Consider the following 25,783-nt stretch of genomic DNA (forward strand, 5'->3'; position numbering starts at 1 on the left):
ATGTAGTCGTACACACAATAACAAGTTCTCATAGTTAAACAAAACATGTTTTCGCGTAATAATAAAACTAAAACAGCTTTTCACGTGCTGTTCTATAGTAGAAAATGAATCATTGTGACAGACGGAACGGTACTTGCCAAGCGCGTCTTCAAGGTGTCCTGTCTCTACGAGAACGATGCCAATCCGAATCCACAATATACCGGCATTCCCATGCATACCACAGCGCAGCAGCGCCAGATTTCCCTCTAGGTAATGTAGTGAGAAACGCTATGGGCTAAAGTGTGCGCCCGCGCGGACCTCATATTCAAAGCGATCTACGATGTTCGCAGAGTGCGTGTAGTGCCGGTAGTTTCGTATGCGCTGTGCTTTCGACTTTTCGTACGCGTTAAAGCGACAGATGCACGAAGGTCAGTTGGTTCGCGGCTGCTGCCGCGATTCCTAACTCCAGCGTTTTCGCAGTTTCCGCTGTCATCGAGTGATATGTGTTCATGTTTAACTGTACGCGCGTGACACCGTGCTGGTTAATTTAGTTAAAACTCGCTGACGGGCTAGTTGGTTTGAATTCATGATAGAATGTGTAAACATAACTGAACAAGATGTAGAAAGAAGCAGGCACACAAAGACAGAGCTGTCTCCGTGTGTCTGTTTCTTTCTACGTCCTCGTTGAGTCACGCTTACATGTTCTATCATTGTTAATTTAGTAAGTAAGCGAATGTTTACAACTTTACGCGGCCGATAAAACTACTATACTTACTTCGTACAGCTATATATCTACTAATTTGCTATCGCAATCGGTGCTTCGCTTTCGTACGGAACTGCGAATTTTTTCTTAGCAATGTGTTAGCGCCCCCTGTAGGTACTTACTTTATGTTCTGCCGTAGCAAGCCTTTGCGAAAACTGGCGCATATTAAGTATATACAGTATCGTGCCTTATTGTACGGTGTGGAGTCCGATTGGAGTTCTAAGAGGCTGTGTTCACGCCTTCACGGAAACAGTTTTGGCCGTGCTGCCTTTACTACGCAACTGCTGAGCAATATCTACCATTCCTCAAGGCCTGCACGTGTCCGAGTATGGACGAAGATAACATCATGAATCAAATTATCTCCCTGACCTTTTTTTCTTTTTTTGCTGCCTATACAACAGTTCTCCTAATGGCCTCTCATTGTAACTCGGAACGAACCTTTTCCGCCTCATCTTGCGTAATGATAAACTTTTGATCTGCGTGGGGCGAATAGCAGTTAGTCTAGAAATTGGCTAACAAACATAGCTCCTCGGAATAATCCATCCACAACTCGGTGCCTGTGTAGTGTGAATTCGCTACGAATCCCTTCCAGACCTATGCGGATATTCGCTTGTCTGCAATAAATACAATATGCGCGGCAGTACAGATAAAACGTACTTTAATACAGAAATAAATAATAAAGAAGATCGTCAATCAAGGGGACGAATCTGCCGAGAACGTCCATCCGGTAGCGTTTATCCACGCCACGCAACCGCAATGGCTGCTCTCCCGACATCCCCGTCACGTTTGCCGCGTCAGCTCCCGGCGACGTAGTGCTCGCCATCTTGGCCGCCGCTGGTGCTTCGGCGCTCCTTTCAGCCGCGGCTCGAGGCCGATGCGCTGCAGCGCCTGGAGCTGCTGCGGTACCGCGGGCCATCGCCTAGCTCTCGCGGCCGCCGCGGCTGCTGGAGGACGAGTGCCTGGATTTCCCGGGGCTCCTCGCACCGCCACTGCCGGCTTCGGCCGAGTGGTTTCTCCAGCAATGGCGATGCTGCGTAGTCGTTGCGGTGTTGTTCGTGCCCGCAACGGTCGCACTCGAAGAGCCGATGTGTCTCTTCTTTTGCGAGCTCGACGACGTACGCCACCGAGCGTCGCGGCTGCTGGAGGAGGACGAGTGCCTGGATCTTCCGCGGCTTCTCACTCCGCCATTTCTGATGCTGGCGGAGTGACTCCGAGTGATGGCGACGGCTCGCAGTCCCCTTGGCGGTGGTCGTGCCAGCCACGGTCGCTCCAGTCGCACTCGTGGGAGAGGAACCTTTACGTCGCTTCTGCAGCACGCTCGATGTCTTGTTCTTCGTCAAAAAGGAGTCGGCGTCGATTTCTTGCGGCTGGACTCCACCTGCCGATCTGGTCGCCGCCTTTTTCTGACGCAAGGCCAGTGTCGCCGGCCTGGTACTGGGATCTCTCTCTTCCGCAGCGTCCCTTGGAAGCGCCGCTCGCGTCCGCCTAGCAGCAAGCGCCTCCGGCCGAGAACTGGCGGCGGCGCCGCCACCGTGAACACTGTTGGGCTGTCTCATCATCTCTGCGCTCTTGCCTGGCTTCGGTTGTTCCACCGTGTTTCCGAGTTCGTCTGGACTTTCTCGCCGCGGCCGGAAGACGTCGCGGCCCTAGCCAATCGCTTGGGCAACGAATAGGCTCTGGTCCTTGTCCGCTTGTCAGGGAAATGCCTCGGAGCTGTTGAGCGGGACCTCGGACGGCGTCGCAGCGAGCTCGCGGCGTTTGGCAGGGAGCCGAAGAGATGCGGCAAGAATGGCAGGAGACGAGCGTCCGAGGGTCCGACCACCTTCCTCTGGCGTTCCAAAGACCCGTCTCGAGCAGCACGCGCTACGCGTGTGCTTCGTCGTCGTGTTCTTCACACGAGCCGCGTGGGCTTTCGTAGCGCGAGCATAATTTGCCGCAATCCGTTTGCTGCGCGGTAAACGCCGCTTCGTGAACGCGCTTCGTCGTCGTCACTGTCGTCGTCGTCTTCCTGATAATCATCATCCTACCCGATTCTATCTACAGACTGCTGAAGACGCGTAGACTGTAAGGATAAATGCAGCTGATTTATTGTGTGCGGCCCTGAGCATAACGCGCCTCTTCTACCTCAGAGGGCCAGGCCTGGATTCTTTGTTGTATATAGAGGGAGCCGAAAGAAGAGCCCGAAGCCGCTTTTGAATGAGGACGTTTATACCACCACCACATCAGCAGTCAATGCGTTCGAAATTCACCCTCCCGGGTCCTTCACTGTAAACCGACTTTCGCCCTCGAAGGTGATCCTGTCTATAGCTCACACACATCCATCCTTTGTGGGTGTAAGGAAATGAGTTATACAGACCGATTTGCATCCTTAAGGATCCTTAAGGTGCAAATGGCCAACCACGCGAGGACAAGCGAAAGGTTCGCTTTCCGAATCGTTATGAGGTCGCGCCCCAGAATAACATCCACGGTCCGCAAGTGGTCCCCCTTCGGCGCTCACGATCTTGCAATTTTGTGTACAGACAGAAAAAAAAAAATTGGTTGGTCGGTGGTTATAACGCGTGCCGAGTGCAGATTTCCCCGCCCGTAACGGGCTCACGTACGCTGCCCGGGGCAACAGTATACACGCACACAGACGCCGCGGCGCGCGCGTTCACGCCATAAAGCGATTGAGGGAAAGCGGTTGCGTTAGTTCGGGTTATGACGGCTGAGGGTTGTGGCCCCTCCTGGCCCCCGGCGCGAAGGACGCTCGCAAGCCTGCCGCATGCAATGCTTCTTCCGCAACGCATGGCTTGTGCTCAGGGAAGCGAGCACGCGGAGGAAATTCATTTGCTCGTCGCGCCGTTCGTACGTCGGTGTCCTCGTCGCGCGAGGAGGACTCTGATGCGCGAGCCGATGTCGAATCTCTCTCTCTCTCTCTCTGCCGTCATTTGCTAGGCGTTCGTGCCACCCGAAACCTCGAAACGGGCGTAAATATAGCGCGTGAGAAAATATAAACGGCAAAGGAAGCGGCAAACCGTCGCCTTCGGCCGCGAGAGTCGGTTGCCTCTGCGTGCGTGACGATTTGCATGGATGCGTGCCGACCGTGGGTCCGCATAATGGGGTTGTGCGGGATCTTTCTTTCTTTCTTTCTTTCTTTCTTTATATGAAGGTGAATGACGGTTGTGTACTGATCTTTCGTTCTTTGTGCGCCGTCGTCACGGTATACAACTGCGGGGGGGGGGGGCCTCACGGCCACAATTTCCCTGACGCGTACATCCGAAATTTCACGTGGGCGCGAGCACGTCAATGCGACCGTGGAGCTCAGCGGTGGAAATAGAAATCATAAATTAAGCGCAGCTTTCGCTAAAGACACGTCGTGAATTTGTTACACCCGTCCGCTCGCGTTTCGTCTAAACTTGCATTTTCGTGCGCGAAACAGCAACCTACGCGTGCTACACGCCGCGTATGACAGATTGCTCTCGCTGGAGATTAACGGTTTTCGGTGTAGGAGGCACGTTTTCTCCACCAGCCTGTAACGACTGGTAAACAGAACCAGCACTTCTTCCTTTCTTTTTCTTCTTCAACCACTCGTGCATCATCGCGGGTTCTGTATGTGAAAGACACAGTCAAATTATCACACGTACACAGTAGTTCAAGGTTACGCTTGCTGTCGTGGAATTACTTACCGCCTGCAGAACGGCGGGGCGTCAACATTTCTCTGCTTGGGTGAAAATGCGCACTGCCGGCTTCTTATCGTGCGCGTTTCATCACACGCCTATAAATGGGGAGACGCGAGAGCGGTTGAATTCCGAGTTGTACAGGAAGAAAGCGGTGAGTCGCGCGCACATATCTTGTGTATATATTGCTGTCTGCTGTGCGCTTCTCATAAAGAAGGCTTATTCGTAGCGATGTGTCGCAAACAGTGCAATAGTGAACGAAAAAAACAAAAGAGAGAGAGAACTAGCAAACGAACAACGGACCCCACTCGACTCCTTTGATCAGGTGTTTCAAAGATCCATCATTCTCCAGCACTACTGCTCTATTCTGTATGGCTAAGCGTTTGCATGAACTCTATAAAGTCGGGCCGAGCGAATTTGTCGGCCGAAAGCTAGTCGGGCTCGCGTGAACGCTAGAAGGTCGCGCTGAGCGAGTTTCGAGTCATGTGTCGAGTCGAGTCGCCTCCGAGGAGGTGTGCTGACAACTGGCCAAAGAGTTCACGTGGCGCTTGCTAACACTCGCAATGCTAGTTCTAGTATAGACAAACGTAAATACCCCAGAAAGTAGGTGGAAAAACGACGCCGTGGTCCCTCGATCGGTAAGAGCATCGCACACGTAATGCGAAGACGTGGGTTCGTATCCCACCTGCGGCCGGTTGTTTTTTCATCCACTTTAATTTCCATCTGTTGATCATTTCATTAACTAAATTAAAAAAAAAACGACAAATAATTTCCTTTTGCTATCCTTCGTGTCATTGTTTGTTGGCTTCTTATGCTTTGACTAATATATATATATTGAGCAGGACTTGTGTCGAGTGTCTACGATCCTCAACAAACACTTGGCAGTGTGGTAAAAAAAAAAAAAAAAAAAAAAAAAAAAACGCGCGTGTTTAATCGATAGAGACTCCGGCGCTTCAAAGAGGCGAGGTGCTAATTGTGATGCTAAACGCACTTCTCTCGCTTGGCAACCGCCGTATAGTATAAACTCGCCGCCGAACGTTCTCCGGCCTCGCGCGCAGGTCCGTGCGCCTGAACGTGGAGCTGGACCACGCCAGGCGCGCCAAGTGGAGCCCCGACAACCGGGCGCTGGTGCTGTGCACCGCCCTGGCCAACCGCGTGCACGTGTACCGCGTGAAGCGGCGCGAGGACGGGTCGCCGGGCAGCGCCGAGCCGCTGCTGCAGTTCCGCGACGCGCACCGCTCCTCCGAGCTGATCAACGTGGGCATCGCCTGCAACGGCAACTTCATCATGAGCATCTCCATGGACACCACGCTCTGCGTCTGGAGCCTCAAAGGTGCGTGCGTGCGTGGGACCGCGTGTACCGCACTCTCTCTATAGCGACGCAGCTTTGTCTCTCTCCCCCCCCACCCCCACCCCCCTCGCTGGAGCTTCCATTACACGAAGTGTATATAGTTTGGTACGGCTTGGCTCGGTTGTTTTTGATTGCCTCGTAACGCTATACTGGCTTCGGCGTTGCGAGCGTATTCGGCCCATTCCGGCCCCTATATAAGCCCCGGAATTCAGTTTCTCGTGGCTCGTGCTATATAGGGATAAAGAAATGTGTTACTACACGGAGTGGTCATTCGTTATATATTCCGGAATTAAAAAAAAAATCGCCCGTGGCAGACAGCGTAATCGTTGTCCTTGAGCTGGATTATTCAAACAAGCGGACGTTACTATGGCACGAGAAATCGAAACGCACGTTGGAATAATTAAGAAAAATTCGCTGATTAACGCCCTAATTAACTGTCTTACGGCACGTATTGCAATTTACGAATTGTAGCCGGTGAGTTTGCAAGGCGTATACCCGTTTTGAATCTTCGGGATGACGCCAATTTCGAGGCATTAAGAGCGTTTCGTTAAAAAGTAAGTGGAACAACAGTGCATTTTTTAAGGCGCGTTTGATGGCGCACGTCGCCAAACTGCCCTCATTCTGGAAATTCATTCCAATTGGATACGCCTTGCAAACTCACCAGCTGCAATTCGTAAGTTGAGATATGTTTCGTAAAGTAATTAATGAATAAGCTAATTAGTGAAAATAAATGTTTGTGCGTGTGTGTGTGTCTTAGATGTGCTAATGAAGTCGGTGCGATAAGCATGCTCAAAGTATACGCACCTAGGCGAGGTATTGGTCACCTCTTATGGAGGCTTGCATTGAAGCGCAGTCCATAACCGGAAGGGGGTGGTGAAGAATGTAACTAGAGCTGCGGAAGGCTGCTGGCGAACCCGTCTCACGCTTCTTCCCTGTGTTCGCGTTGATGGTCGGCAGATTCCGCCGAAACGTCCGTGGTGCGGGCGCTCGCACGAAGCGAGCCTCGTATAATTAAGGCCGTGCACGTTTCTTTCTCGTGCGAAGACAAATTCTGCGTTCCGAGCCGGCGACCCGTAAAACTCCGGGCGATCTGGCGCTTCCCGCTTCTTGCGTTCCTCCGGTTCTCACGTAGCGTCGGGCTTGTTCTACGGAAACGTTCCCAGAGACGCGCGCACGGCGCGGCGGGACTCGCCGTTGTATGCGTGCGAGCTTCGCCGCAGTCGTGCTTCGACGGATACGTTGTATTTAAGGCGCAACCGCGACAGTTAGGTATTAAATTAACCTAGAATGAGGATCGCTTCCGGATTTGTGCGGTATACCAGCGATGAACTTTGATGACGCCCCATGCGGCTTTCTTGTGCCGGGCTGATCGGCCATCACCCGTGGTCAAAATGTGTTCATAAGCAGCTGCCACTGACTTGATGCGGTGCACTTGTAAACCTGACCTTCTAGTTGTTCACTGGCAGCCAGACAGCTGCCCGGTTACTTTGACATGCAATAATGGCATGCTATTCGACGGTCTGACTTCCTGCAGCGTATCAACTGCAACAATTTACGAGTATGTTTGCCTCGCCGGGAGCGGAGACTCGAAGAAAAGCGAGAAAGAGCTGATAACACGGAACACGGGTATATCGGGCCACAATCTCGGGACTCTGCGCCGCAACGATAACTGTATCCTCGGTGATAATTCACATTGGTTATGTTAGCTGGTTCGCGTGACTATCGATGCGACCGTTGTGACGACCTCCTTGTCCGGCGGCCCAAGACGAGGCTGAGAGAGAGAAAGAAGTGAATAAGCAGAGAGCCAGGAAGGTTAACCAGATACGAATATCCGGTTTGCTACACTGCACTATAGGGAAGGGGGAAAGCGGAGATTAAGATGATATATATATATAGAGAGAGAGGATACACCATCGGGACGAGCACAACAAAGACCACATTTCTGCACAAGTACTGCGGGTTCAAGGAAAAAAAACGCCATTCGTGAAGTGTCGGGGATAGCTCTGCGGCGGTTACTAAATAGAAACACTAAATTGGTTGGGATTAGTAAGAAACACACCCCGAATGTTAATTGCGGTTGTTGGGCGCCAAATGTTCGTTGTTATACCTTAGGGAATTGACGCCGCATTTCCTGTTTTCATTTTCGTGCCCCAGCAACGTGGCGCAGGTGACGTCAGCGCGACATAGCGGATTGCGTTGTATTTTCGCGTATCTCAACCATTTCATTGCGCAAAATGTTTTCAAAAAGTGGCGAGATTCAGTATTTATGTATACTGTCGAACGGAACGCAATCATCATCCGTTCATTAACGCTTAACATGGCGTCTAGCAGACGACGCTTTCGAAGTCTTCGACGGGAAGAGAACTTGATGAATGGATTTCGAGGAGGTGGACGTCGCCATGCACTCCCCTCTTACTTTCTTGCCTCTTTTCTGGCTTATAAATCATTCCTTTCAAGCTAGGCTGATGTTCTTGCGATTCAAGAACCGTACATTAGGCTAATTTAGTTTTGCTTATTACTTACATTCAGTCTCTCTATAAAACGGTGCTTAACAGAAAAAGAAAATAAGCAGTTAAACTGAATTAATGGATCAAGATGCGAAAGCCAGAATGAACGCAAATCGAAAATACAGCTGATGACGCGTGCACACCGAAGTTCCTAACTGTCTGGTTAGCTAGGTGGCAAAGCACTGCGTTATGCGTAGAGCCCCCGTTTGCGCTACGCGTCACGTTACTGAATTTCCCACACCAGCTGACCAGCTAGTTTGTCGCTTATCGATAAAGTTATTTAGTTGTTTATCGATATCACGCGGCATTCTAGAGGACCCGAAGAGTCATTTATCGGATTTCAGAAGAAGAAACTCTTACTCTCGAATCGATGACGTCACACTGACGTATCGGCACTGCAGTTAGGGCGCGAAATTCCAGATACGACGTTATGTGCTATCCGCAACGTGAGAAACGTTTTCCCAAGGAAAAAAGAAAAGATCTGGGGAGAGCTTTGAAAGAACGTTTGACCAGTATAAAGCTAATTAGTATATTGGTCTTTCCCGTCTCTTTAATCTTGGATCGTATATCTAGGATTCATGGAGCTCGTACGAATGCGAAATATCATGTTAAATGACAGCGCGCTGTCCCACTTAGCTCACGATGTTTCAGTATTGCGGACGCTGCGCGGAAGAGCGGCCCATACTTACTTGCGCCACATTTGAGGAATTCGGATGGAGTCAGATGCTGACTGCGTACGGAGAACGCGCGCGCGGTTTTGGTTTCCTCGCGACCAAGGACGAGTGCGACATACTTACGTGGAATCGAATATATGAGAAATGGAGCAAGCGGATCACTTATATATATATATATATATATATATATATATATATATATATATATATATATACGGGATGAGACTTTGCAGCTAGCGTCGTTCGTGAGCCCCCTTGTCTGCGTGCTTGGCAGGGTACGTCGTGCTATAGTGAAGATTGATGACATGTTTTTTTTTTTTCTTTTTTTTGCGGACGTTAATATTAAACGACTTTTCCGCCGATTCAGCGCTGCTTCTGGGATATATATGTAAGTCTGTAAGCCCATATGCGTCTTTCACTTCTTTATTATTTTTCCTAATGCATTCTCTTTATTTATTCGAAAGCTGTGTACGTGTACGCCTGCACAGACCGTGTTAAGGCATATCCCATGTCTCGCTGCGATTTTGTTTGCTGCCGCGCTTTGGCTCGCCTGTGTGTTGCTCGTGCGTGTTCGTGCAATGCCGGAAGGCCGTACAGCTCGCAGATGTCTCCGGCGCGCCGTGCTGTAGGATTCATGTCGAAACTGCGAGCCTTTAGACATCGGCGGCAGTGGCACGTGGGATGCCCCTAGGGAAATTGAGCTGTAACGCTCTTATTAAAGGCGAAGTGACTCGCTCTTTCGTTTCTTCCTTTTTTGTTTCTTTTCTCGCTTGTTCGGAGTTAGCAGTACAGAGTCGCTAGTATTTCAGCGTATATGGCGCTTACGTTCGCCTTTCTTTCTTTCTTTCTTTCTTTCTTTGTTCTCTCATCCGAGCTATCTCTCTCTATCTCTCCCTATAGCCCCAGCCTCGTCGCATCTGTCTGAGCGCCTCTTACGCAACTGCTAGTGCACTGTTGCGCCGCGCCGCACTTGATAGAGCTATCTTCTTCATTTGCTAAGGGACCGTGTGCGCGTCTGTGAGGCAATGACACCGTGCCGGCAGACTGGCTGCACAAGGCCACGCGTTGCGTTTTACGCTGCACCCCGTTTGTCAAGGCTGCCTGTGGAGACAACGTATAGTGTACGTGCCTGGGGCTAAGCCTAACTTTTTTTAAACAGGGTTTCGCGTGATGCGTGCCATTTTATAAAGACGACGCTGTGCTACGCCGGGATTGGTGGGCGCTCGCTGTATAGAGTGTACTTTCTTGGGTGTGGGGGTAGTGTATGAAATCGGGCGTAAGAAAGGGGAGACGGGCATCTTACGAGAAGTATTTTTTTTCTTCTGATTATTGAATGTGGTCGCATTAAGAGTTAGGTATACTGCGCACTGTGTAGAAACGTAATTCCACCCGTTAGGGTGTATGCAGTTTTCGCGTCACGATATTAATCGTCACATGTTGTTTGGGCATTTCCATATAACAACACAGGGGGTTTAATACTTTCACGCGTGAACGCTAAACGCATCTACAGGAATAACTTGCTCTGTGCAGCGATCAGCTCGTTGCACGTTGCGTCGTTGGCTCTCACTGTCAACTTGTGTGCGGGCTGTCGCGTTATTTGTCGTCATTGCGGAGAGCGTTGGTTGTCACGTCGTCGTCTGCCCTGACGATGGCCAGTTCACGTCCTACATCGTTGATCCTGTCGGGGGTCGACTTTTTCTCGCATTGCTGGCTGTTGCGACTGGTTGGATCACTATGTATCGGTCACGGGTGTTATTTGTCGCTATTGCCCAGCGCGTTGCCTTGTATACTGATTGGACCGCAGGAATCGAATGCCGTATATATTATATATGGTTGGCTTCATTGCTTGGCCAACCGTCTGGGATATCCTTCGTTGGATGTCGTGACTGTGAGTGTATAGGTCATTGACAGTAGCCGGCTGCACCTATTGCAGGGCGGAAGTTGACACGTCGTTTATCCTGACAAATTGGCCAGACGTCTTTGACGGTAAAGTAAATCGTTACGATTGGTTCGTGCGTCGGCTACCCGATCGGTTTAAAACGAGCCGGTGTTCTTTTTTTTTTTCGCACTCAATAACCGCTGTTGAACTTGAAAGGCATTTAGTGAAACGCGTCTCCTTATACTGGTCGACTCGCAAACACTTCGATCCTGGTATAATTCACGGATTTACCGGGTGACGCTTATTCCCCGCTAGCTGGCTCTTTTTTTTTTCTTTTTACGACTGTCTGTCACGCAGCCAGCGAGCCGTGAGCTCACAGAACTCGGCTCTCTAAGTAAGATGGAAAAGCTTTGGCGTGACGCTTTAACGCGAAGCACAGTGTTTATACAGTATTGTTCGACTCATCGTTTCGAAATGCCTGGCAGGTCCCGAAAGCAGGCTGATGTTCTCGGTGCCTTCGGTTACGGCATTATTAAAACAGCGGGGTTTGGTTGTAAGTAAACAGTGCGTCTATTGTGTTTAGCAGAGATGAAGAAGTAAAAAAAAAAAATAGAGTGATAGAGCAACTCAGTCGTTATTTGCAGTCGATGTAGCGCTCGCCGCACGGCAGACGGAGCAATTACGTTTTCCCGGGGCTGGCGATCGAGTATCTGCGAGCTGTCAGATTAACAAGCTGTGTGGCAGGAGCATTAGTCGGAGAAAATCGTCGCTTTTGCAGACAACCCGACGCCAGTGGGTAGGTTTGTGAATCTATTTGGGCGTAGATATGGGGGGTATAAGTTGCCGAACAACTTCTTTCCTTCAGGGGTGATTCCGAGACGTACCGATTGCTTCGTTTTTTTCGTTCGTCGAAGCACCGGGGATCACAACCATCAAAGAAAGGAAATCCCTCAAAGTAAATGTTCGGCTTTTTTTTTTTTTTTTTGTTGGTCGGGTGCAATAAAGAAGCTTTGGTTTAAGGCAACGTCGATCCCCAAGCGTATTAACCCAATCGGAACGAAAAAAATTGGAAGACGGTTAAGCGTCGCCTTTAACCCACGCGTATTCAGAAATGTGACTCAACTTGAAGCGCATACTCGGCTTGATCTAAATGACGCCTGTCGTTAGCGCACCGAAGGAAGCGCAATGAGCCTCCTGGGCACGTTCATGCCAGGCGTCATTTAGATCAAGTCAAGCATGTGCTTCAAGTTGAGCTGCGTTTCTGAATACGGGGATAAGAGTGGAACTCGACAGCATTCAACGACCCCGGAGCGCTTCCCACGATTCCCGACGACTGCAGCTTAAGTAACCGTAATGTTCATCGGGAAACGCTGGCGGCGGATGCTAATCACGAAGGCGAGATCCATGGTTCCTTTCTCCTTCTTTTTTTTGGGGGGTGTGCGAGGGACCGAAGGGGGCGCGCCGCTCCCAATAAGACTGCCCTCAAACGGCAGCTCTGAAACGCTATCGCGTTAAAAGGGGTTTAGGTTTGAATTTCCGCGTAATAGAATTATGCTTTCTCGTATATTCAAATTTCGATCAGACGCTATCATGTTTGTAGGTTGTGTATTTTTCTACCTATTTTACCTAGAGAAATTCAATTAGTTCAGTAATTGCCTTGCGCCAAGGGGGCCTGCGTAGTTGGGTATATGCGTGGTTCGAAATACTTTTTACCGGAGCGACGTCGGACGCCGACGCCGGACTGTCAGCGGCACGGGGCTCTTAATGCTTCCAGAAGAGGGTTGTAGCGCCGAAAAACACAACACACAGCAAGCGAGACTGTCCCGTCTCGCTTGCTGTGTGTTGTGTTTTTCGGCGCTACAACCCTCCTCTGGAAACATGCGCCAACTAGCCCCCCAACAAGTATTACTCAGTGCCCTTAACGCTGTCGCGTTAATATACTGTCAGTAGAGAGTTTTGGAATATCGAACTCAAGCGACACCCCCCATGCGTTGGTGTACGCAAATTCCATTGTGCGAACCTCGCACTCTTTTGTGCTCGCTTTGGGCTCTTTTAACGGCCCGGCGGTTTTTTGTCGCCGAACGCTTAGGCACCATCGCCTAAAACTGTCTAATATATCTAGCTTCCGGTCTCGAAACTCCTGCTCGCGACTGTGTGTGTGTGTGTGTATATATATATATATATATATATATATATATATATATATATATATATATATATATATATATATATATATATATATATATATATATATATATATATATATATATATATATATATATATATAGTTGCGGCTGAGGAAATCACGTTGGCCCCTGTAGTAAAGTGAAGAAAACGAGAGTACGACGTACGTTGAATTTGCACAGCACATTTCAAGGGCGTTCCGGCTGGTGGACCAGCCATTGTAAATGTGCGGCACGGGGCCATACTATAAGGCTATAACTAGGTGTACTTTGCTATACTTTGACAAAGGCTGGTCCACCAGCCGAAACGCCAGTGAAATATGCTGTGCAAATTCAACGTACGTGGTACTCTCGTTTTCTTTATATATATGAACGGGTCACGCCACACTCCGCACCGCCTGGAGCGTTCATTGTGTCGCTTGCGTGTAACGACGAACGCTAAAGGTCGTTCCGCGCCAAGGTCGGAAGCGCGAAATGAACGGGGAAATTCGCCGAACCCGGGGTTGAGCAGGGAGCGCGCGCGCGCGCGCGCGCTTCGTTGTGTCACCGCACTTCCCGAAGGCCGCGCACAATGTGCGCAGAATGTGCTCCGCAGTGAAAGCCGCTGCCTGTCGCGAACGGCGACCTTGGAACAGCAGCAGTGGCGGCGTGGGGGGCTTCCTGTACGGGAAGGGTAGGGTGGGCGGGGCGGTGCCTCCCTGCGGAGGGTATCCATCCGCCCGTTTCGCTCCATCGCTCGCAGAAAAAAGAAAAAAAAAAAATACGGCGTCGGTGCTGTCGGAACCAGGGCTAGGGATGACGTCCGAAACGTTAGACACCGTCGCAGCGCGAGTAAAACTTCCGATATTTAGGGTGGCACGTTGGGTTTGCTTGTACGTCATACCATAGTTCTTGGGTGTCGCGCACCCGACACAAAACACAATGACACGCAGCGCGCGCGCGTTTGTGTGTGTGTGTGTGTTGTGTCGTCTCGTGCCCCTTCAGTTCCACCTTTAAAGCTGTCCGGATTCTGCACCTGAACAGGCGCCTTCGTTTGTCCGATCGCTTCAATTGTGAAGCTCGGGAGAACTGTGTGTCGAGTCGAGTGACGTCACAGTGACGCACCGTGTCGCGACCTTGCACCAGCGCTGTGACGTTCTTTACGGCTGAGCACGAAGTCGCTGCCTCGATTCCTGGCTGCCGCCGTCGCATCCCTAGGTGGCATTCTGAAACGAAGAATAAATAAACAAAAGAAACCGCATACGTAGCGAGCTCTGGGTGCGCACAGAGAACGCAAGGGAGTCTGAAAATAAATCTAAGGCGGTGCGCTGCGCTGTCTAGCAGCCAGGCTGTGTGGCCCGCGACACGCAAAACCGTTTAACTCAAATGAAATTGTATTGCATGAGATGCAACGGCGGATATGAGTACCCAGTTTAGTGTACGTGAGCGAGGCCCTTCCTAAATACCTAATGTACGGAAGCTTGTTGTAAGAAAAGTATGCGGTATTATTATTATTATTATTATTATTATTATTATTATTATTATTATTATTATTATTATTATTATTATTATTAAGGAGGCACGAAACAGCTTCATTAAAAGGATAGCGTTATTGAAAGAGATTTGAATAGGACAGAACATGTAACGACCTTGCTGATTTAGTGGTTCCTTGACCTGGCCTGTGGAACTCTGGAAAATCAGTTCTGACATTTCCTTAAACAAAAAAAGTAACATTGAAATATCTGTACATTTCATGACTGTTTTTCTGCACTTTTGATGACCTACCTATAGCTGTCTTTCAGCATCTTGAACAACACGTTTACGTCAGGTGTGCGATAAGCGCTGTTGTCGATTTGAGAAAAAGAAAAAGAGAATCGGGCAGAACACACCTCATTGTGAACGTCGACGTGACTGCGACTATATAGCATTGAAGCAATATATCAACACGTACGTGTTCACCTAGTGGACATGTTCATTTCGTCTGCTGATCACTTTCTGATTGGCTGGGGTACGTACGCGTGAGAAGGAGATATAGGCGCTACCAACCAATCAGCACTTTAGCAGCAGACGAAACGGACATGTCCACTAGGTGGACACTTGCAGAATAGCCTTCCTCCTCCCCGCCTTGTTTATGCGCGCAATAAAAATGTTTGTTAGTAGCGGTCTTTCCCCATGTAGATCGTCGCGCTGCTAACCAAAAATGCAACATTACCAACATGCGCTGCCGTTCGGCCACCCTTGCACAACACAGAGACTCGTTGAAGTGTGGCACATACGCATGGTTTGACAAGTTCCAAGTTGAGGTGAACGGAGTTCTAGGAAGAGTGACACATGCGCATTGTCGCATACCCGTGACCCAGGCTGGTCCGACGATTGGTTTCGAAAACCGGTTCCCTCAACACAGCAACTCGGCCATGATCTTAACTATTAGACCATCGGTTGCCCAGGATCCCAAGTTGACGGGAAAACGGTTAGAGATACCTACAGACAGACAGAGAGCCCCCGAAATTGTGTGAAGTACTCTAAGAGTGCTAATCGCATTAAAACAGACCAGCGATTCTTAGGACAAGTCCTAGCGTGGGGCTACGTAGCTGCTTTTGTCTGGAACTACAAGGGATAAAAAATATAATGTCTTGCCCTTTTGAGTGCTAGCAAGAAAAACTACCGGAACGTAAATAAAAAATAAAATAAAAAGAGAAGGTTACAAAGTGGTAATTATCTATGATGGCCATTATATTTCTTTTTTATCACTCGATAGGTTTTTCATTGATGGCCACATTCAGGCACTTTCCCGCATCCCTCAGCGCAGAACGTTAAGGCAGTGACCGCGAATCGACTAGCTGTATGCACCTTGAAAATAGGGCGGGACTAGCGCGTTAGCGTTGCCATTGGGAAGACCTTCGACTGATTTCAAGGAGGAAACGCTGGCTTGCGCGCGGTGTAACAACGGTCGGTCTTCGGGTTCCTTTCGTGCACAGTTTCCCCGTCTTCCGCGCGGCCATGCAAAGATGCACGACAGGAAATAAATAAATTTAACGAAAGCTGAGGAATTCGACCTTGCTTGTCATATTTCCACACGTCGTTGATCTACTTCTTGCCGCTGTCCGTATAGCCGTGTCATCAAGTTGAGCACGTTACCATAGGTTGGCAAGCTCATTCATGAGTCGATTCGCACAGACTTAATCTCAGGTCTTCCATGTCTGAGTGAGCCCGGCTGAGTATAAGTTTGGCGAGTCTGATTCCGAGCGAGGCCCTAAGCAAAATAGCGTCTCCGTCTCACACTCCGGAGACCCTGGTTCGATTCCCACCCAGACCATCTTGCAGGTTGTTTTTTATTCATGAAGTGCCTGCCGGGATTTATCGCTCACGGCCAACGCCGCTGACGCCTACGACACCGGCTTTTCTGCGACACGAGCTCCTTAACGCTGTTAAAATATATTTTGTGAATAAAACTTCATCAGTTCCGTTAATTCTGCCGACATAGGCGCGTGAGTCGTGTACGAAAGGCTCTCGGTATTTTAGTACAACGCTGTCCTGGCGCTCGCCTCACTGCCCTGCTATCGCTTAGCTGTTTGGCTGTAATTAACGATGCGTGTTCTTTTACTTGCCGGACGCGTGGCATATAGGGCGGCTTTGTCAAGCGTAAATATTTTGACGTGAACTCGGGATTGTTGTGTGACGGCGACGGGGCACGTATGCTATTCTGAAATTTGTGTCCTTTGATTTCGATCCGCCTTATGTAGCCGCTCGTAAGCATGCCTGCTATTTCCGTTCGACGTCATATTGCTGGGCAGATGTTCTTCCCGTCATTTAACTTTCGCTTTCGCGAACAACGCTAAAGGGGTGCACCATTACACCGAACACGCGCGCACACACATACAAACGCACATGCTGCAATTTTGTGCCTTTGATTTACTGCCTTTCTCGGGCGGTACGAGTTGTTTCGGAGGGAACAGTTTGGACGCGTGTGTCAGGTATCTTTAGCGTTTGCGAACTGCCAGCTGGAACGAACGACGCAGTGGCATAACATTTTTTGGGTTCTCGCTAGCAGTAGCTCCCGAGCCATCGTGGCACTTCAACGTATCCTAATGAGAAAGGCGCGAATTTTGAACGAGTTCCTTGGTGTTTGCATACCACTGCAGTTGTTATGTGCGAATAATGGTTACTGTTGCCATAGGCAACCGCAGGTCTTTGTTGAAAGCCGGCAAAGCAAAGAAAGAAAAAAAGTATGATCTTATTTGAATGTTAAGAAAAATGTTGACTTGGGATCGTCGATCATGTATAAGAAGCCAGACGACCCGATCATGTATATAGCCAGACGACCCGAATCGCATGCGCGATTCGGGTCGTCTGGATCGCCTGTAACGCTGGTTGATTTCTCTCAGCAGGAACAGGTGCGCAGGAAGTACACTCGATCGCAGGCTCGTCACACCTGCAACTGAGGCACGAAATTGTGTCACCGCCACCAGAAAAAAAAAAAAAATAGAAAGAAGGCACATTAGTTCTGATATGCCACAGCCAGCCACAAATAGGAACTAGGAAACGGTTTTACTCGCTCGCACGATTGCCGCGCCTCCACGCCGAAGCACTGCTACGATTACAAGCGCGCAGACCCAACCTTTTGGTTCTCCGGAGTGCAACTACGAGTTTAGAAGGCATCGGCAAGGCAAAACACAGACAGACGGCGCAACTACGGGCGGGAGAATCTGTGCGATAACGGGCAGTAAAAAAAAAAAAAGAAAGAAGAGAGAGAGTGAGAGAGAGAGAGAGAAGCCAGGTGGAGTAAATGTGTATACAGCAAAATATTTACAAAAACACCGAATTCCAAAGATGTTTGTTCATTATGTGTCATGTTTCTCCCTGTATAGAGTAGGTATAAGCGTTTTGTCCTATTCTTGGCCACTTGCCAGCATGGACACTTTTTTCTCCGTCAGAAGCGCAGCTGTTATACAAGTGATGCAATGAAGCCAAAGTCGTTAGCTACGTTGGCCCACCGCCCGACATGGAAAGGGCGTAGGAAGAAACTGCACAGCTTCTTCCGTAAGTTAAGGTGACGTTTTCTACAGGCGAACTTTTAAGGTAATTTCGCCCTGTTCATTTCTTTCTTTTCTTTTTTTTCTAACCGTTGTTTATGTTATGACGATTATGAGCACAGTTATCATGCATGTCACATGAGAGGAGTAGCCGATGTCACATATCTAGGCTGTGTCCCAATACTCGCCGTGGACGGTAAACTAGACGGCTAAGCGGCCAGAGGCTAAGCGGCCAGAGTTCCTATTTCTCACGAAGACGTCAAAGCAGACATCTTCACGACGACAGCATCGAAGGCAAAAACTATGCAGGCTACTTTTCTGTCCAAACAAGATGGCGGCTGAGCAGGGCCCTTGGAAACTCGACGGGAAGGTCGTCTGCGCAGTATATAGACGACGCAGACAAGCTTTCCTGTGCCCTTAATGTCAGTCACATCGTGTTTTCCATGGGTTCGGAGGCGCAAATACTTAAAATGCAGAAATAATGTGTGCTTTTCTCAACATTTTTTTTTTTGTCGCCGTGAGGTGGTGTCACGTCGCAGAAGCATCTTCCAGATGGCTCGAAACGCGTTCCTCCATTACTTGGCCTCGAAGCTGTCTCAGCTGTCTCCTTAGATGTTTACGTAGACTGACTGTCTCCGATGCTGGCCAGAATTGGAACACACCCATAAGTATCAACCTATCCTTAAATACAGCTAATTTAGAGAGAGAGAGAGAGAGAGAGCAATGAGCTTTATTCAAAACAGATTTTTCTCGTGTCGTGTATCTAACCACACACATGCACGGCCGCGCTGGAACGCAGGCATTGTGCCCGCTTTTCAATGCGGTCTAGACATGCTGCCGAGCAAGTGGAAGGAAAAATTGGCCAGAAAGGCACTATATATATGTATAGAGAGAGAAGTGGCGAAATCTAGACCATCCAAACCTTCGGAGGTGGTTTATGCTGACGAGAGAGCGACCTTTTCCTCCATCCCGTGTGGTCTAGCCATGGGCTGGAAGAACGCCAAACAGTGGTGGGGAAGCGGTCGTGTCATTCACGCATGGTAGCAATATAGTATGCACGACGTGCCTGGTGTACCGCATTCACTCGAACATAGGTCGAATGCGAATATATAGGTCAATTCCTCTACACTGAACTCGCCGAGAAATAGAACTCGAATATAGGTCGAAGCATATCTTTTTTAGAAAATATGGCTGCGGCTTAGCTCAGCTAATCCTGGATATGCAAAGCGAAAGCTTGGTTTAGCCTGGTTAAGTCTTGGTTTCACTTGGTTAACCTTTAACCTCAGTCTCCGACGCTAAGTTCGAGCGCTTGGCATTCCGGACCCTCTCCAGCGAAGCAGCTCGCCGGGCGATATCTGCGGGGTGGTCAGACGCCGCTTGGCGACGACGGCTCAAAGCCTCCTGCTCCCTCGCAATGCTCAGAGAACACGGCCTCGCCTCGCTCTCATCCATGGCCAAGCTCTCACTGACTAGGCAAGCGCGGCGCTCCTCTTAGCCAGGCGGCGACCCAGCTGCGGAGAGCGCATGCGCCAAGCCGGCGGCGGACGCGGCGGCGGCGGAGCTCGGCGCGGCGAGTCGCGTGACGCGTTGCCAAGGTTACGGCGCAGTTGCGGTCAAATGAAGGTCAAACTGCTGGCGACGGCGAAAGTCGGCTTGACTATAGGTTAGTAAAGCTTTCGCTTTGAAAAACTACAGCTTTGACCATGTCATGCTTTTTTTTTTCGTGAGCTCTGTAATTAAATCTCCCTATAGACCATGACACAAGCTGTATCCTCGTCGGAAATGCCAAAGAAGTTGTCCTCGTCGGATGCATCGCAGCCGTATTTGGGAACCGAAACGACGTCACCCTCGGTGCCGTCAAGTTCGTTGGATGCGCAGCATTTCTTAAAACCAGTCTGGTTAATCTCCCTACTGGCTTTACGGTGGCGGCGATGGAGGGACTTAGTTCGTTATTTTAATAGCTGTGTTCACTAATATAGATCGGGATGTTTTAGTCGCTAGCATAGGCCGATAGGTCATTGTGGACAACATTCTTAAGGTAGACCTTTATTCGAATAAATACGGTAGTCGTTAGGACCTTGCACGAGCTGCGTCAACGCCTTTGATAATGACCTCTTAAAACTGCTGCGACTCTTTGCACAAATTATATCAGGATTCCTTGAAATGTACCCGAGTCCCACCCTCTGTGGTACATCGTTTGTCTAAATCCCTATACTAAGAAAACAAAATGCAGGCAAGGGGTGTGTTACGGAGCATTGGGTTATTGAGATAGCCGTTCTAAAAATAGCGGACGCCTTCCAACATCTAACTTAGAAGATAAGAAAAGGCTAATAGCGGCTTGGTGAACGGATGGGACGCAGCTTTGCGCCAAAGAGAGGACACCTACTCGATACCGGGACGGTAATTAAAATACGCTTGTCACCCACCTTCAACCGCCACGTCAACCTTCCAATCTCGGGAGTGTAATGTGACATAGTGATGCGATTGTGTCAGTTGGCCTGCCGGCTTTGCATCACTGGCCAACGATGTTGACTGTATCTCTAAACAAATAAACGTAAATAAATAGCACATATGCAGCTCTGCGTCCCCGTTACAACATGTTTACAATCTATACGCCATATATAGCCGGCCGTCTGAAACAGCGGCGCCCGCTCTGCAGCCCTCACCCCGGACCATTTCCGCAATCACAAACGGAGCTCGTGGGTTATCCGCATGCGCAGTGTAGCGCTAGGGAACTGAAAGCTGACGAGTTAGTACTGGTTCGTACTGCGGGTAGCTCGAAAAACGTACACGTACGCACCAGAAACGGAGGCACGGGCGACACAATCGCCAACTCCCGACTGGCATTTTATCGAAAAGCGCGGTTATTTAAAGTGAACATCCCAATGAGAGCAATGTAGCTGACGCACGCTACTACACTGAGTGAGTGCGGATACACTTTTGGGAGTCAGCACTGGCCAAGAGGAGAAACGGCGATGTGATTGTCCTGCTGAATTCTGCCGAGGCCGTCCGATAGGGACGAGAAGGGAATGGTATGATTATCTTGAACTATGACAGACGAGCGCATGTATCAACACTTGATAACGCCCGTCGCATCTGGCCAAGCCCTTGTCCGTAGCGATCGGCCTTTTGAGGAGCGCATGCGCTCACACTTTCTATAGCACGCCGGTGCCCTGTCAGCTAGGTGCTGGGGCACGTGAGCCTCAAGACGAGCGGCGGATTTGCTGACGCGAAATGAAAGCGCGCGCTCCTACTAAAAACTGTCTCCACCGCTCGCCAGGCTGTGTGTTACGGCGCTGCTGTTGCCGCGCGCTTACATTTAGCGCTGCCACCTACCTTTCCCTGTATTTTCCACTTCCCCTTTCCCCAGGGAGGAGTAGCAGGCTAGAGACACGCTCTCCAGGCCGTCCTCGCCTCCTTTCTCTTCATTAAAATCTACTCCCTCCTCCTCCCCGCCTTCCCTTTTATTCTCTCTCCCCCTTTGTTTAACGCCAAAACGAGACACCAGCTTTAGCGGCTCATTGGAAAGCGATGCCACTCGTTCGAAAATCCTGACGCGGCGGCGACGAAGGGCCTTCGTATAGTCAGCTTCTTGCTGTCTTTGCACACAGCAGCGACAAGGCGTGTGCCTTTACGGTTACCCCGCGGCGGCGGCGGCGGCGGCGGAAATTGTGGCGCCGTCTCATCATCGGCTGCGCAATGCTCCCGCGGCGGGAAACGTCGGTCACATAAACGAGCTCTTTTTATGGCGGTTCTCGTGTGCGAGTGGCACGTCCTGCCTTGCCCCGGTTGCGATGTACTATAATGAATTTCCAGGTGCTGCGTGCTCGTCCTCCCGGCCGGCGTCGTGTGTACTGCCTCTTATTTTCCCCCCCTTTGTGCATCGCTCAGCCCCGACACCCTTTCGTCTGTTTTATCTAACCGCTTCCAAAGGCAATATCAGGGCCGTTGAAGAAGCGCCTGTAACTGAAAAACAGGCCATCGCGGTTGTTTTGCTGTCGCGTCGGGGTAAGGAGCGCGGCAACTTTCTGTGGCAGCACAGCGAAAGCTCCGCGCACGCGCTTGCACTCGCGGAGCTTCTGCTCTTGTGTTACTACGCCACGTAGTATCGACGTTTTGCTGGCGGTACTCACAAGTAAAAACCAGACGTACACACCAGAAAGTCAAACTTAGGAACAGCAAGTAACTGAAATCCTTTTTCCTAAGGAAGCTCTTTATTTGTTATGAAATAAATCCTGAACGAAAAAAAAAATCTAAAATAATAATTGGCAGGATTCGTTTCACGCTACGTAGCCGCTTGCTGCCGCAGATCAAGCGTCTCGAGTCATCATTACTGATTCGACGGGTGCTTCCCGCAATGTAGAACAATGCCAAATCCCATATTGTGCCTTCCAAATCCTTAAGAAATGTGAGAACCAGAGATTCCAACCCCGGCACTCCATCATTTGGGTCCCAGCTCATCAGTGAATAGAGGGAAACGAAGTAGCCGACGCTACAGCCCGCGTGCTTCATTTCCGGGCGTCGCCTCTATCACCCGTCGACGAGGTCCCTGAATTCAAACCGGCAATCACCTTTAAAGAAATCACACAGCTGTATCAGCTTAATCACGGCCTATACTTCCCCCCTTGCAAAGGCCTCAAAAAGACGGAGGAGCACTGGCTTCTCCGTCTCTACACGAATACAGTACTGTGCCCGGCGGTGTTGAAACACTTCAACCCGGCATTTTCGGGCGAGTGCCCGCACTGTGGGGAGGTGTTTGCGGACAGATACCACATGGTGTGGTCATGCCCCTCCAACCCTGCTTTCCCCCCAAACCCCCACCCTACCCGAGAGGACTGGGAAGCCGCCCTGCTCGGCTGCTCAACCCTCCAGGAGCAACGTGCCCTGGTGGCCCGAGCCAAAGCCGCTGCAGAAGCCACGGGGGTCCCGGACTAGGGACACCTCCCCCCCCCCCCCCCCCCCCGAGACTTTGTAAGGGCTGGGCCCTTAGGGCTCAGCTCACACCTCTCCTGTAACTTGCAGAAATAAAGTCTATCACCACCACCACCACCACCAGCTCCAGTTGCTTGCATTCGCGGACTATATTCAGATGTGCAGTAAAGAAATGTGTGCTCCGACTTCGTAGCTTTGGCTGCGCTGCCACAGAAAGTTGTCGCCGGATGTAGTTATATGTAAAATACAAAACGAGATGAAAAATCTGGTGACGGTGCCCCATCAAATTTGATACTGTTACACTATCACAATTTTTCTTCGGCCGCGTGAAGTAATAGACAACCGTAAGTGACAGGAACAATAACACATCGGTAGAAAGTCTAAAGAGGGGTGAGAGCATCGGACACTGTAGCGGTAAACAGTTTCTACACTGTGTACCTCTCTTTCACGATGTCAAAAAGAAAGAGAGAGAGAGAAGGTTAGAGATAGAGATAGCATTTAATGGATCTCAAGGAAGGAGCCCGTGGACAAGGAAAGGGACGCAAGCAAAGGCTTCCTTGTTTTATTGCGATAACAGTTATATCTACATTCCAGGCGCATTTATGCCGTCGCCGTGAGGTTCCGTATAAAGTCCAAGGGCGATAACATAGTCGCCGTGCGCCGTATGCTGTACGTGAACGAAAGCGTGCGAGGATGAGCTAGCCGGCAATCACGGCTGAATCTCGCGCATGCAAGGGAGGGAAACGGGGAGGAAGCTCGCCGTCTTCAATCGCGCGCAAGGCTCCGGGGGAGGGTAAGCAGGGGGTGGGCGCGTTCTACCAACACCTTCTAGACTACTAGACTCAGTTCTACTTCGGGCCGCTGTATCTCGAAAGCCATCTCGGACCGGGACAGAGTCCTCCGCGCGCTGTGTTTTCGCGGCTTAGTTCGCGTTGATGCGCGACGCAGCACGAAGGTCAATTCGCTCGCTGCTGCTGCCGCGCTTCCTGACTCCAAGCGTTTTGACAGCGAGTTGCAGCGGTCATCGAGTGAGATGTGTTCATGTATGCTTCTGCGCGCGTGACACCGTGCTTGTTAACTTAGTATTCCTATATGTTTACAAGTTTATACGGCTGATAAAGCTACTATCCTTACATCGTATTGCTGTCCACTAATTTGATATCGCAATCGATGCTTTGCCTTTCGGGTGAAACTACGACTTCCTTGTTCGGCGTTTCAGTTTCTTGTTTCTTCGTGTCAACAAGCCCAAACTGCTTTTCTCAACAAGCTTCTTTCTTCTTCTTTTTCCCCATGGAAAAAGTTAGCCTCCCGATATCCGTCTGCTATATATATGCTAGTGTTTTCTTACTACCGACGCTGTTAATTTTTGAGCTGAGTGCTCAACGAGTACTCGTACAAGTATAACAAAGGAACGCAACGGGCCCGTATTACGCCCGGAGCACTTCCGCGCCGACTGTACGGTCGCCCGCGGACAGTGCGCGCCTTGGCCTGAGCGCGAACCGTGGCCGAGAAGACGCCCGCGGAGTTAGTCCCTTCCGCTTCGCTCTGTGGGCAGACGCTCCTCGAAGCCAAGCCGTCGTCCCCTTCCCGCTGTGCCGGTCTGAGCGCCGGTGCGTGCATAATGCGCCGCAGGGGCGGGTCAAGGTGCCGCGTCGTGTGCCGCCCGGTGCTTTGTTGCGTGAAATGGTGCGGCAGTTCTTAATGACGGCCGACCTCCGCTGCTCGGCGGCGACGAGGACTCAGCTCACCTCCCCCCCCACACACACACACTTCAGTCCACCGGTCTCCGACAACGCGTCTCCGCGTGCGCTGCTTGTGCGCGTATGCAGGCCCGTGCGTATACGTGCACCGTTCTGATGAGATACGCGGCCGCGGCGTGGAGGCGTATCGTCATCCCCGCCGCCGCCGCCGCTCCGCGTCTATGTAAGCCAGGGACGATGTCGGGAGTGGTGCGCGTTTTTTTTTTTCTTCTTTTACCTCCGCCCCATGTGTCCTTTTCTGCGGACAAAGTTGTGTGTCTATAGCTTTCTCCCTTCCGGCTGTGCGCAAGAGTGTTGCGTCGTGCGTAACACTGTGGCGCCTGCGACCTTGAGTGACGACCACTGCCTCCCTTTTGCCGAATAGAGTAAATAAACAAGCAAGCAGTGCAGCGTTGTGTTGATGTGTTGAGAAAGTATGATTGATGTTCAGATTTATTTTTTTTTCTTCGTCTCGCAGTCGAGTTGGTGGAACTATGTGCCGTAGAAGTAGCGTACGTCCAAGCAGTTCCCATAATCTGAAGAAACCCCATAGATAGCAAGCACCTTTCGCACTGGGTCATACGCGCGGAACTCACAAACTCTTTCGTTCATAGGGCCAATTATTCGGCTGGCTTTGCCCCCTCCATAGAACTTGCGATCGAGATTTCTTAGGCGTAACGTACTAAAAGCTGTGTGTGTGTGTGTGTGTGTGTGTGTGTGTGTGTGTGTGTGTGTGTGTGTGTGTGTGTGTGTGTGTGTGTGTGTGTGTGTGTGTGTGTGCGTGCGTGCGTGCGCGCGTGTGTGTGTGTTTGTGTGTGCGTGCGTGCGTGCGCGCGTGTGTGTGTGTGTGTGTGTGTGTGTGTGTGTGTGTGTGTGTGTGTGTGTGTGTGTGTGTGTGTGTGTGTGAGAGAGAGAATGAAAGAGAACCGTGCGTGCGTAGGTGGGTGCTTTTTTACGCCGTCCGCTGATCGATCAAATCAGTCATTCCCTATACGAGGCGCAGTTATTGTGCCTGCGGCCCTCCGGCGCCCTGCTTGTCTGTCGAACGCGGGAGTGGAATCTCGGCCTCGCCTTCGGACCCCATTACCCCGGAATGCATCGCCTCGCA

At 50.3% G+C, this 25,783-nt stretch overlaps 1 protein-coding gene across 1 annotated transcript in view; it reads left to right on the forward strand.

The window, feature by feature from the left end:
* LOC126546882 (transducin beta-like protein 2) overlaps nt 1-25,783 on the forward strand; it is a 282,624-nt gene that overhangs the window by 145,940 nt on the left and 110,901 nt on the right. Inside the window, exon 4 of the mRNA XM_050194610.3 lies at nt 5,457-5,731. Within this exon, the coding sequence (XP_050050567.1) occupies nt 5,457-5,731 (275 nt within the window). The remainder of the gene's footprint in view (nt 1-5,456; nt 5,732-25,783) is intronic.

The sequence above is a fragment of the Dermacentor andersoni genome, chromosome 3, assembly GCF_023375885.2.
Source record: "Dermacentor andersoni chromosome 3, qqDerAnde1_hic_scaffold, whole genome shotgun sequence".
NCBI lineage: Eukaryota > Metazoa > Arthropoda > Arachnida > Ixodida > Ixodidae > Dermacentor > Dermacentor andersoni.